The following is a 12,365-nucleotide window of genomic DNA, read 5'->3' as shown; positions in this document are numbered from 1 at the left end:
AAACAAAAAAAACACGCTAGAATGATAAAATATCAAAAATGAACACAAACACTTGCTAAGGCAGACAAAAGGCCAGTTCATTTACTGTCATATTATTCACTAAAATGATGATGTTGATTGCCAAGAGTACAGCCAATAATCACTAGTGGAACATCCATCATCTACATCCATCATACATGGTATTTGTATATCTAAGTTTAACTTTGTTAAATTACAGTCCAGGTGCCCAGTTACAACCTCAAGTGCATCATTATTGTAACTGATAGTCAGTAGAAACCCCAAATGCACACATGAAGCCTCAAATGCCATGACACCTAATGTTTTTTAGCCATTTTGTCAGATCAGTAGCTTCTCATTAGAGGAGCTGGCACATTGATGTTAAAGTTAGACTATGATCAACATAATTTCTGAGTGTGCCAGGAATTGCTCCTTCTTCAGCAATGGAAAGGGGATTCAGGGGCTTCGCTTTTCTCACCCTTAGGTCTTGGGATAGCCTGCCGCTCACTTTCCGAGGTGAAGAGCTTTCTCATTTTGTAACTGGCTCAAAATTTGGCTGTTTACTCTGCTTTTCTTTTTATTGTGCTTGCTGTTGTTCTTTTTGCCATACTCAAGCTGTAGCACTGAGCATGGTAATGTTTTGGAATTGGTTTTCATAGTAATCATGATTGACTTGATGCCTGAACAATATGTATGTTTAAGTACAAAGTCAGTTTGCTAACGGCTGAAGGGTAAACATATAAATGGTGACAAATATGCACACATATTGGTGTAGTGAATAAAAAGAAAATAGCCCAACATTTTCAGTGGTTCAGTGTTTGTGACTGCTGTGTTTTGGCTAGCCTCACAGGAACCACTTTGATAATGTCCAGTTAATCCTAGCGAGGGACAAAGGATCCTCCTTTTTTTACACTTGATTTGTGCCTGGACATGCTTTCAGGACACAATGTATATTTTATATTCAGATCCCTTTTAAATACAGATACCATCCGTGTTAAAGTGCTTTTTCCCTTGATTTAGAATCTTCCAATCTTTTAGAATACTTTCTTTATGCGATACAACAGAAGCCCGTATATTTGTTTTATAAAGTTTTTTTTGTGCCTTTTTTCATAATAAGTGGTTCAAGTAGGGCCTCTTGGTGGTTGGTCTTTATTGGTTTCCTGACACCAAGATACATTAAAGCTATTTGGTAGGACAAAGCCACATAGGTGGTGTTACTGATAACTATCCCAGTCCCAGAAACAGGCTGTACTAGTCACCTATAAGTACACAAAGGATTAAGTCCCTATCCGGACTGGAACATTACTTGAATGCTTTCTGTGCATGTCATGGATGGTAGAGCCCAAGCAATATGGTGGTTCCTCACTTTAAAAAAAAAACATATTCATTTAAGCAATCCGCAAATGTAGAATGGTTACATTATTTTCTGCTATTGATAAATACTCTGCACCACATTCCAGCCCATTGTTTTTGCTGGAGTCATCAAAGAGATAGATTAGCTCTGCTCTGTGTGATTTGATATCCATAAAGTATGTGCACCCCTATTATCTGTCAGCTTAATCACTACATTCTTGTGGCTATTCAGTGATGTAAATATCTGTTTTTCAACATCCAAAGGGCTTTTAATTGTCCAAATGTTCTGTTTCTGTTGTAAATTGTTAATATCTTTCGTTATTGTCTGGCTGAAGGTGTATGATTACATGGAGGATGGTATTCTGGGAAGACTGGTTAGAGGAGGGCTTTCCGAGACACGTGGTATCCTCATATTCTTGATTTTGAGAAATGGTTTTAATCTGTTCTTGGAGACCAGTTTTAAGATCTTCACCCTGCTTCCAGACACATCATAACAAATAGTGGGCACATAGCTCAATCTCTTTTTCAGAACAGTAATCTTGATTGCATTTGGGCAATGGAACGATAGGTGAACCACTTGTAGTTCTTCAGGAACTAAGCTGATTTCTGCTCCTGGTAATTCACAAACACAACTGGTGACATCTTAACGTTCCTTTTCAATAGAATTCCTAATGCAATTTATCTTACACGGAAAATGGTCTAAAAATATATTGTCTTATAGATATTGTGGTTGGAAACCTTGGAATAGGAGTAGTGTGTTTATCTGTTGTTTTTCAGGCACTTGCTTCCCCTTACTCCTTCCTCACATGTTTCCAGTCATTAGCATTACTTTATTTTTCCCCTTTCACTCTGAAACATTTTGTGATCAAGAAACATGTTAGAATTGTTCTTATGTTCATTATTTTTAATTAGACTTTTGCTCTAAATGTTTGGAACAAACCACCCCTTGCTTGGCTAGAATTCCTATTGAAAATTAGTACAAGGTATTTGTTAAGGGTGTTTATGAATAGATGGATGTGATCTTTTTTGTGTGACTAGTAAAGTCTTAGAAGAGTTTGACAATTGAAGCTTTGAAAAAACAGTAATCTGTGCAGAACTTGGCAATACGTTGTTCTCAAAATGGTCTCAGTTTTTGCACCCCTTTTGAAATAGAACAGCATCTGAAGGTGATCTGTAGGATTATACAACGATTTTTTTGGAATGTTTAATAGTCGCGAAGCCCTATGGTATAATTTGTGTTCTAAATTCAGCTTCTGATTAGGGTGAGATTGGGCTGATGTTGTAGGTGAGATTTGTTAGTAATTTGTCTACTTTGCGATGGTTGAAATTGATGTATGATGTGGCTTGTGAGCAGGTGAGTCAAGTGTGTTTAAGTAATTTAGTTTATGGAAATATTCCTGAAGAGTGAGTAATTCATTTCAGAATCTTATACTAGGATATTTTGCAGTTATTTTGTAAGAACTGAACATTATTATTATTTGGAAATAACATTTTGGGGATATTTGATATGCGGAAACTGTCCTTTACTTAAATTAATTGGTTATACGATTTCAGGAGGTGACCATTTGTGAATTATCTGTGTTCCCAGCTTGTCTGCTCCTATGTGAAGTACCCCAATTATCTCTTTTGCACCAAGCTCTGTTCACCATATACGTAGGACCACTGGGGTCAGAGTCCCATCAATATACATAAAACACTGCATACTATTGGAAGGCTTTCTTTTGGGATAACATTAATAAAGCTCATCTGATACAATGCAAAACAGATGGCTTATTTCTCCTTAAACCTTAACCTAATGAAAATGGAGTTCTCTCCCTGAGTCCAGTCCAAATAGAAAACTGGTCTGCAATAGTTATTCTTCCTACTCTAGCCAAGTGAATATGCTCCACTCAGGGTATTTGTCTCTCTCTTCACTCCTGTATACCTAGATTCTTGAAAGCCTTAAGTCAGTTATACCTACTGGGGAGAGTAAAGAAATCTGAAGCAAATAAATCATGCTACCTAATATTACTGTAAATCAAACAGCACCGGCTCCCTAAGGAAGTGTGGATTGCATTCAAGATCACCTCCTTAATCTTCAAAGCCATCCATTTCTCTTACCCACCCTATTTGAATAACAAACTCACAATTGCAGGTGGCTTCAGATCTACATGCAACACGTCCTTAAAACCCCATAATGTACGAGTTACAAAGCTCTGGTTAAACCATTTTCCTGCTTTCCCACAGAATGTGACACCATTTCCTTAATAAAATCTGCTCAGTTTGCTCCCTTTGTGTAAAAACACTGACTGATCTGCTTTTCCAAGCCTACTTGATTAACTTTTTTCTGCAAACCTATCTTATCCATAATGCTCTGTTCCATATTGTCTTCCAATATTCCCTTTATGATCCCACTATTGCAGCAGATTTAACTTTAATTTTTTAAACAGTTTTATGTGACCGGGTCTTCTGCAGTTGTGTCTAGGACTTCACTAAAAAGAGATGTTCTAAAGTAAAAGCCGAAGCTAGAAAGATTCATGTTATATCCCTAATATTCTTGCTTTGATGGACCTTTCATTATCATGGTGTCACATTACTTTGTGTTTCCTCAATTGTAAAAATGATTAAAATACAATACAAGCATGAGTTTTCATATACTGATTCTCGTATGTCATGGGAGAGTGTCTTTTCATGCACGGTTTTCTCTTTAATGTATTTGATTTATATGTGTTGCACAAGCATAAATATCCCAGCAAAAGCTTGCTATTATATAGCCCTTGATGCTACAGTTTTGCTGAGCAGAGCAGTGAAGTTTTCATATTTTCAAGCTCTAGTTACTACTACTTAATTTCTTGTGTTTTATTTGAGGGGTTCGTAGTGTTAACAATGCTTCAACAGAAATGTTTTTGTTCCCAAACGAATACCGTGGAGAATAAGAATGGCATTTTTTACATAATGGTGTTTTTATTTTGTTTCTGTCTAGAGCAAGTGTGTCAAGTATTGGCCTGAAGAATTTGCTCTGAAGGAATATGGAGTTATGCGAGTCCGAAATGTCAAGGAGACACCAGCTCATGACTACATACTACGAGAGCTCAAACTCTCCAAGGTTGGACAGGTAAGAACATCTGTGTTACCCAATTCACTTGGACCTCACAAGATTGCTGTTGGGTTGCTCCAGCTGTTTGTGCTCCTAACATCTTTCCTATCCGAGAGCTGCTCAAGCACTGTTGGGTGAGGCATACTCGAGAAACCTGGAACGATGTGCTGATCATGAATCCCACCCTGACTGACATTCTCTGTGTCATTCAGCTAATCCTTGTTCGGAGACAACAGTGGAACCCACGTCAGAACCTGCACCAGAGTGCACTGTGGAGCCACTTAATGCGCCTCTGGTAACACAGTGGCGTAACGAAACTTGAGGGGTCGCCACTGCAAAATACATCGAGGGGACCCCTGCCCAGGTTGGAGCTCTCAGGCTGTGTACAATTTACTGTGCTGGCGGGGCCCCCTGGAGCTCTCCCCCATGCACTGGAGGAGCTGCGAGGGCTATTGTTAACCAGTGCACCAACACAACCCTGTTGTAAAAAGTGGACAGTCTGGCTTTAGCCTTCTGAAGGATGCTCAGCACAAGCTCTCTGACCAGGTCATAGCTGAGTCAATGTTTCAGGAGCTACAACCGCAGCCGTCCGGACTACAATCACAGGTGCATACTCATCTGGACCAGGTGCTTTCTCTGGAGGGGAGAGCAGACGATATAGAAGGATGGTTCAGGGTCTATAACTTCCATATCGTTGTTACGCTAGATAGAACATAGGGACCCAATCTTGCTCACTGTATTAAGTCCTGGCTGTCGGGAACAGTTTCACCCTAAGGTGTCTTAAATTGGTGCACAATGTAGAGTCCACCATCAGCCAGCCAGTAGGCCTGCTCTACCGACTACACTCACCCAGTAATTACAAGAATCCTGAACTACCGAAATTTCATCAAGCAGAAGAAGGGAACTAGGGGATTGGCTCCGGTACATTTATCTTTCACAAATATACACCACTGGTCCACACCGTAGAGCCAGCATTGTGGAGCTCAAACTGAAGCTACATTCACAAGGACTCAGATACACCCTCCTGTTTCCTGCAGGTTATGATCAACCAGCCAGCATTCATTTTATTGAACCAACAGAGGCACATGACTGGACAGAGTGATTTGAGGCCATCAGCTCAAAGAGAAACGGAGGCATGATACAAAAATCCCAGACTACTCCATGGAAGATGGGGAGGGAGGCTATGGGGAAGACCCCCCTGACCCCCACACACACAATAGGCCTGCACCCTCCCAATTAGGCAGGCAGGCCACCATAGTAATTGCAGTATTGCTTCAACACCAGTAGGTGACCTTCTCCTTGATGCTTTGGATGGGTCACATTCAAAGGATGGAACTGAATCTGATGCCAGCAGTGATATCTCCATACTTATGCCCACTGTCACTCCACAAACAGCAGACAAACTGTTATTATGCCCACTGTCACACCACAAACAGCGGACAAACTGTTATAGATATTTTGTCAGGGGATGGTCTGCTTACATGATTGAAAGATCATGCATCCTTCAGCACCCTGGGAGTAGAAATTCAGTGCCGGTTCTCACCGCTGGAACATAGACATGCGGTCACAAACCGAGACCCACGTGATTTAACAGGATTTCCCTACCGCCCTGTTTTCATCCTCTATACCCCAATATGCCTGGCGATATCAGAGTGCCTAGAGATGATGACAGCTGATCGACGTTGGGCCAGTCGTGCCGACTGGGGAGGTCATCCAGGTCTGTGGAGGTTTCATTACAGCAGCTCTGTGTCAGCTGTATGCCCCCCTAGCCATTAGGATCATGGCACATCTTTTCCTAGTCGCAGAGAAAGGAGTGCATGAATTCAGTTGTTTTAACATGAGTTGGGTAAAGTTGTGGTCTATTCCTCAGAGGGTGTGGGGGGTGGCTTTACAATGGATGGTACTCCTTGGTTACTGGAGTAGGTTCTTGCACAAGATGGGATCACTAATCAGACCTCATTGGTCCCTCTACCATGACACTGGGTGGGTCTAAACACATACAGGCTTTTGACTTGGAACGTCCGGGGATGTTCAGGTTATCCAGGTGTTATAAGATACATTCCTATTTGCCTTGTTGGGGTGTACAAGTGGCCATGCTCCAGGAGACCCATCTGACCGACAAAGAGTGCCAGCACCTACACATTCTGAGGTTTAGGCTGGGTAATATCCACAGAGCATTCTGCGTAAGCCACAGGGACACCTCTCTGGATAAGCCCAGGGGTCCCTTTCAAAACTGACCATGATATTCAAATGGAAGGTGTGTCTTTACACATCACACATCCCTTTCTCCACCACTCTCGAACTGGTATAACCACTCTGCTAACATAGAGGGATACTTTATTGGGGTCATCTGTGTGTTCAGACCAGTCTCAGCAGCCCCTCCCTAACTTGGGACACATAACAGCCAGGGCTCCCGAGGACTGGCTTTTGGTCCTATGGGGACACCTGGCACAACAAACAACCAATGTCACAGGAATTCTCAAATTATTTGACTGTTCATGATGTCCATGTTTACCTGGAGTTTATTATATGTACTTATAGCCTGCTTATGGCCAGCTCCATGGAGTAGCTGCAGTGGAATACCTGAGCCGCACCAACTTGTACCACAACCTACTTCTGCTATGCATTTCCTGTGGGGAGGGACTGGCACCCATCCCCACTTGGCAGCTTCTTCCCCATGCTTTAGAAGATTCTGCATTTCGAGGAGTCCCTACGTGACTCATAAGGCTTTTTTTTAATAGAAGAACAAGGTATCGGTTGGCTCCTATCTTATCATATGGGAAATGTTTAGATGCTTTGTGGCCATTGTATTCAGACCACAATAGATGTTCTGAGTGAGCTAGGACCACATTGTAGGGGCCAACTACGCGACCTCGAGCATAGAGGGGTCTCGGACCCCCCCTCCCCCACCGCGCTGGACCGGTGAGGCACGGGTAACAGACTTGTTGAAACCCAGAAAGCCACCAGAGGAGTTATCAGCTTATCACTCCCTCTTCATTGTAAGCTTTGATTATTAAAAAAAACTTTGGAAAATCCTGGATAATAGACCATTGTTACACATGCCATAGTTTGTCCACACTGACAAATGGCTTTACTTTGTCCCGCAAAACATCGCACAACATATGACGCCTGCTTAGAATCTCTGGGGAAGCCCCCAGGACATGGGCGGTGGTATTGGTCTTGGCGGTTTATATGGAGTAGGCATTTGGCTCCCTCAGCTGCACATACCTGCAAAATGTGTTTGACCGCTTTGGGGTAGAAAGCTCCTTTCATAAATGGACCAGGGTCTTCTACATCCTTCTGACTGTGCAAGTTTGGACAGCTTGAGTAACCTCGGAACAAAATCAAGTATCTAGGAGCACCTGACAACATTGACCCATATCTCCACTCTTGTTCAAGCAAACGTTCAAACCCTTTGCAACACACATTTGTCAACACAGCAAAATTTAGGGTATTCCCTGTGGCGGCAGACACAATGGTGTCTGTTGGTGTATATGAAGGATCCTAAGATTGTTTTTAATGTAGTTATTAGGAAACAGTATGTATATTCCCCCTCATAACTAGAGTTCCCCAGGCGCTGGCTTATATTTTCACTCTCCTCTCCAAATAGGAGGCCACCACCATTGGATACTTGGTTATTCAGTTCAGTTATGCAACCACAGAAGTGACTGATGGAAACCTAGAGTGTGAGAAGAGGTTCCTCCATTCACAAGTGACGTTTTGGTGTTCCCCCAGCCCCTCACTGTGGCTGGTCAGATAGCACTGATAAAAATTATAATGTTACCGCTCCTCTTTTACTGCTATACAAACATATCATGCATTCTCCTCAGGAAACATTTGAAAGAGATAGCCAATCTGCTGCTGGTTCTTATCTGGAATGGTAGTCACTCTAGAGTGGCTTTAGACACTCTAAAACAACAAGTGGACCAGGGTAACAGAGGGACCCCAGATTTTGAAATGTACTATTTAGCAGCCCAAACACAATGGCTCTCATGATGGTTAGCATAGCGAAAGTTGAATGACCTTGGAATGATAATCAACATTCTAGAGTTGCACAGTTAGGTGCTTGGGTGCTTAGACCAATAAAGCCTAAGACCACTTACTACTGCCTCCTGAGGGCAGCACAGTATTGTCACTGTTGGACAACTCCACTGGCCAGACAGATGGTATGTTACAGATTCCACATAACTCTCACCTTTTAGTTAAGGGGCGTTAATGCACATAGATGCTTTGATGGCCAATATAAGACTTCCTCCTAGGTCATTCCTATCCCATGGGGTGATTTTGGGGCACATGAGCATCACAGACTCTAAACCCAAACTACAGTTATAGGCGGTCTTTTTTCACCATGGGCACAGGATGGTGGTTGATAACCTGGCTGTATATGGCTTTATAGATATGCTGTACATTGCCCCATTGACTAGACTCTGAACCCACTGGTAGACTGACTTTGGAACCTCCTCTCTGGCAGGGATGTGGTACATTTTACATGGTGCCCGAGGAAAGTGTCTTGCAACACCAGACTGCAAGAATCCAGTATTACCAGACACATCAGACTTGCGTTTCCCCACACATAATCAGCAGATTGCAGCCCACTGGGATGTTCTTCTGCCCCCACTGTCGCACGGAAAAAGGAGACTTTATTCATATGATCTGAAACTGTCCAATATTAATGCAGTTCAGGCACAAAGTCCAAGTCTTAGGAAAGCTGGTGATTTGCCAGGAGTCTTAACACCTCTCCCGAGGCTGGCTTCGTGCTCACCCAAAGCAAGTTAAGGCCGGGACTGAATTTCCTATCTTTTAATGATACTAGTGATTAATTACAATACATTAGAAATCTGCTTCTGGCTCCTGCATTAATCTGTGGAAAATCGCAGTTCACAAGTTTGTGATTAGTGCCACACACAGTGTTATGTAATGTTGAAGCCTGGGGCCTTGACACTATATCCAGTGGCGAGAGAATAGAATGAGATGCACACAGCCATGATTAAGAGCACCTCTAGCTAATCTTCTTCACCTATCTCTCTCCATGTGACTTTGCAAGAGGCTCCTGTCACCCATCCCTAGACTACATATCACATGCATTGGTTATGATTAGAAGTTCTGCTTCCCCCCTTTTGAAGTCATTAGTCATTGTTCTGATTCTACTGTTTGTTTCGCTTACTTTCTATTTCTTACACCTGGTTTTACTACATACACAACTGACACTGCTTCCAAATGCCAGGCAGCTGCATAACTTGTTCAAAGTTTTGACAAGCTTGCCTTATTGCTAACTTGATAACTTGAGCAATAACATGAAGCTAGACAAGAAGTGGTTTGAGGTATTTTGTTGAATGTTTATCTATTAATGTAGTTCGTTGATGCAGTGTTACTCTGTTATGAATCAATATTTTACTCCTTGCTGAATAATTACACAGTTGTTTGTAACTTTTGATGAGATGCCAATATTTTTTTTTTTTTAAATAAAACAGAGGTTCAGCATGAGTGGCCAAAATCCTATTTCATCACCACTCAAAATTCCATTGTCATTAACAATAATCAGACTTGTCACTCGAGTAGACAGTCATTTAGGAATGTAAATGTCGAGATTGAGGGCCCACTTAATTAGTACTGGTACGGTAATATTGCATAATACAATCTTGCAAGCAGTCAAAAAATTGTGCAGTCCATATGTTGTGATTCAGTTATATTTATTGGTTGATTCAATTATATCCAATCTTGGAAGAGACTTGAAAGTTACACAACGAACACAGCTGACACGTGTTTCGCCCTCTATGGCGTTCTCAAGGCATTTTCATAATTTGTGAGTCTTAAACATAAGGCTGTTTGACAGTTATTTGAATCTTCATTTCTTCAAAGCCTATCATGTAAATTTGCACCAGTGCTTGATTAAGAATTACAGTTTTATTCTTGCCTTCTTTTGTTTGTAGGGAAACACTGAACGAACTGTATGGCAATATCATTTTAAAACTTGGCCCGATCATGGTGTGCCAACTGACCCTGGCGGTGTTCTTGACTTTTTGGAAGAGGTCCACCATAAACAAGATAACATCACTGACCCCGGTCCCGTTGTGGTACACTGCAGGTAATTTAACTGATATTTTGCATTGTTGTGTATCTATTGTTCTATTGTTTTGACTAGTGAGTAACAACAATGTCAACTTTAGGCTACAGCTGTTAGTTTTATAATATCTTACTGGTGCATTTAGCAAAGAAACCAGTACCCACTGGTTACAGTTAAGGCCTTATTTAATGGTTGTGTAATTCCACCAGAGTCACACAACAGCCTCCTCCTTCGAGCTGCCTTTCCAATTTTCATTGAGTTGTGTGCCTTTTTGTAAGCAGGAAAAGTGCAATATATTATAGCAGTAAGACCCTACTTTGCTGCCTCAATCAATACAGCACTAAAAGATATGATGTTGGGTCGTTGGCTTTCTGTTGGAGAAGGAAATATACCTGTTGTCTTTATGGAATGGATGTAAACCCACCTCAGTTTTGGCGGGAGATTGCTTAAATATTTCAACAGTTTCTTCAGTCTGACCATTTTATTGTATCAAACTGGCACAATTGGATGTGTTGACCTGAAAATGTTTCTGTTATTGATTTTGGGAATACTCCATTTTTTAATAAACTGAATAGGTTACAGCATCGTTACAGTAATTTGCTATTTGTGGAGATGTATATCCGTTTTATCATTTCAGTACAGTAGTTATTTGGTAAATGAGTTGCTAATAAATCCTCATCTACTGATTGAGAATATGTTTATGGTCAGTAGGCAGAGTTATACAGTTATACACTATGAACCCATTTTGGTGCCTGAGTAAAATAACTAGATGATACTGGTGAATACACTACAGGACTTTTTCCTGCCGGGTTGCACCTTTTGGTATGGTGCAATCAAAAGGCAGACTAGGAAAGGAGGTGGTGCATATAATCAGACTTTCCATGTCCATTGCATATTTACCTGCCTCCACATCCTTCTCCTGCAGGAGAAACTAAGTCAGTACTACAGTGAGGCTCCACTTCTTTGCCTTCTCTGTTGCTTTTGGATTTGGTTAGCCATTTTCCGTGATTTGTCCCTCTATAATGACATAACCAAAGCAAAGAGGCCAAAAAGGTGCACTCCCGTCGGTCTTAACAGTGAATACACTGCCAACCATTCAGGCCAAGTTATTCAGCAGTGGCGAATCATCTGCACCATGTTTATTGGACACTGTGAGTGAAGCATGTATAGTTAATAGGCTTGTAACACAGGATGCTTAATTATATCCTGGAAATTATGAATGCACGTTATGATAGCATCAATGCTACTACAGAGCAAGATCTCTCACTATATACTTGCTCTTAATCTTGTTTGAAAGGTTGGACGAGCCTATTGATTTGACAAAAGAGAGCACACTTATATTTCATCTAATTTGCTTTGCAAGACTGGCAACAATATACCTTTCTGCAGGGTGACATTAATTTTGTTTATTTTAACAGTGCTGGGATTGGGCGAACGGGCACTTTCATTGTCATTGATATTCTCATTGACATCATCAGAGAAAAAGGTATGATTTCAAAGCTTTGTCATAAAACATTTAATTTGTGGTTCTGTGTGTAAATATTTTTGTGAAATAAAACTGTTTTAATTAATATTATTAATACTGAAAATTAACTGTCAGCAGCCTTTTTATAAACCATGGTGCATCAGCTTTGATATGTAAGTATTCCACAGATCCATGTATGTTTTGCCAATTCTTTATTACAGATTAACATACACAACCAGCAGAGCAGCACCAGGAGTGGCAACTGACTCCACTTCAAAAATCAACATTCCACCCCACATTCTATCTTAACTATTAGCCTAATACAACACATCACATCTTCCCCTTATACAATACAATAATAAACTAAAATTCCTGAGAACGAAGAAGGAGGGAAAAAAACTTCCTAAGTC

The 12,365-nt window shown here is 41.1% G+C and overlaps 1 protein-coding gene across 1 annotated transcript in view; it reads left to right on the top strand.

Annotated features, from left to right (window-relative positions):
* Positions 1-12,365, top strand: part of PTPN11 (protein tyrosine phosphatase non-receptor type 11) — a 477,212-nt gene that overhangs the window by 314,682 nt on the left and 150,165 nt on the right. The window contains exons 10-12 of the mRNA XM_069214808.1: positions 4,313-4,444; positions 10,357-10,511; positions 11,909-11,976. Of these exons, the coding sequence (XP_069070909.1) occupies positions 4,313-4,444; positions 10,357-10,511; positions 11,909-11,976 (355 nt within the window). The remainder of the gene's footprint in view (positions 1-4,312; positions 4,445-10,356; positions 10,512-11,908; positions 11,977-12,365) is intronic.

The sequence above is a fragment of the Pleurodeles waltl genome, chromosome 11 (assembly GCF_031143425.1).
Source record: "Pleurodeles waltl isolate 20211129_DDA chromosome 11, aPleWal1.hap1.20221129, whole genome shotgun sequence".
In the NCBI taxonomy this organism is placed as follows: domain Eukaryota; kingdom Metazoa; phylum Chordata; class Amphibia; order Caudata; family Salamandridae; genus Pleurodeles; species Pleurodeles waltl.
Note: the sequence above shows the minus strand (reverse complement) of the source record. Positions and strands in the feature narration are given on the sequence as shown.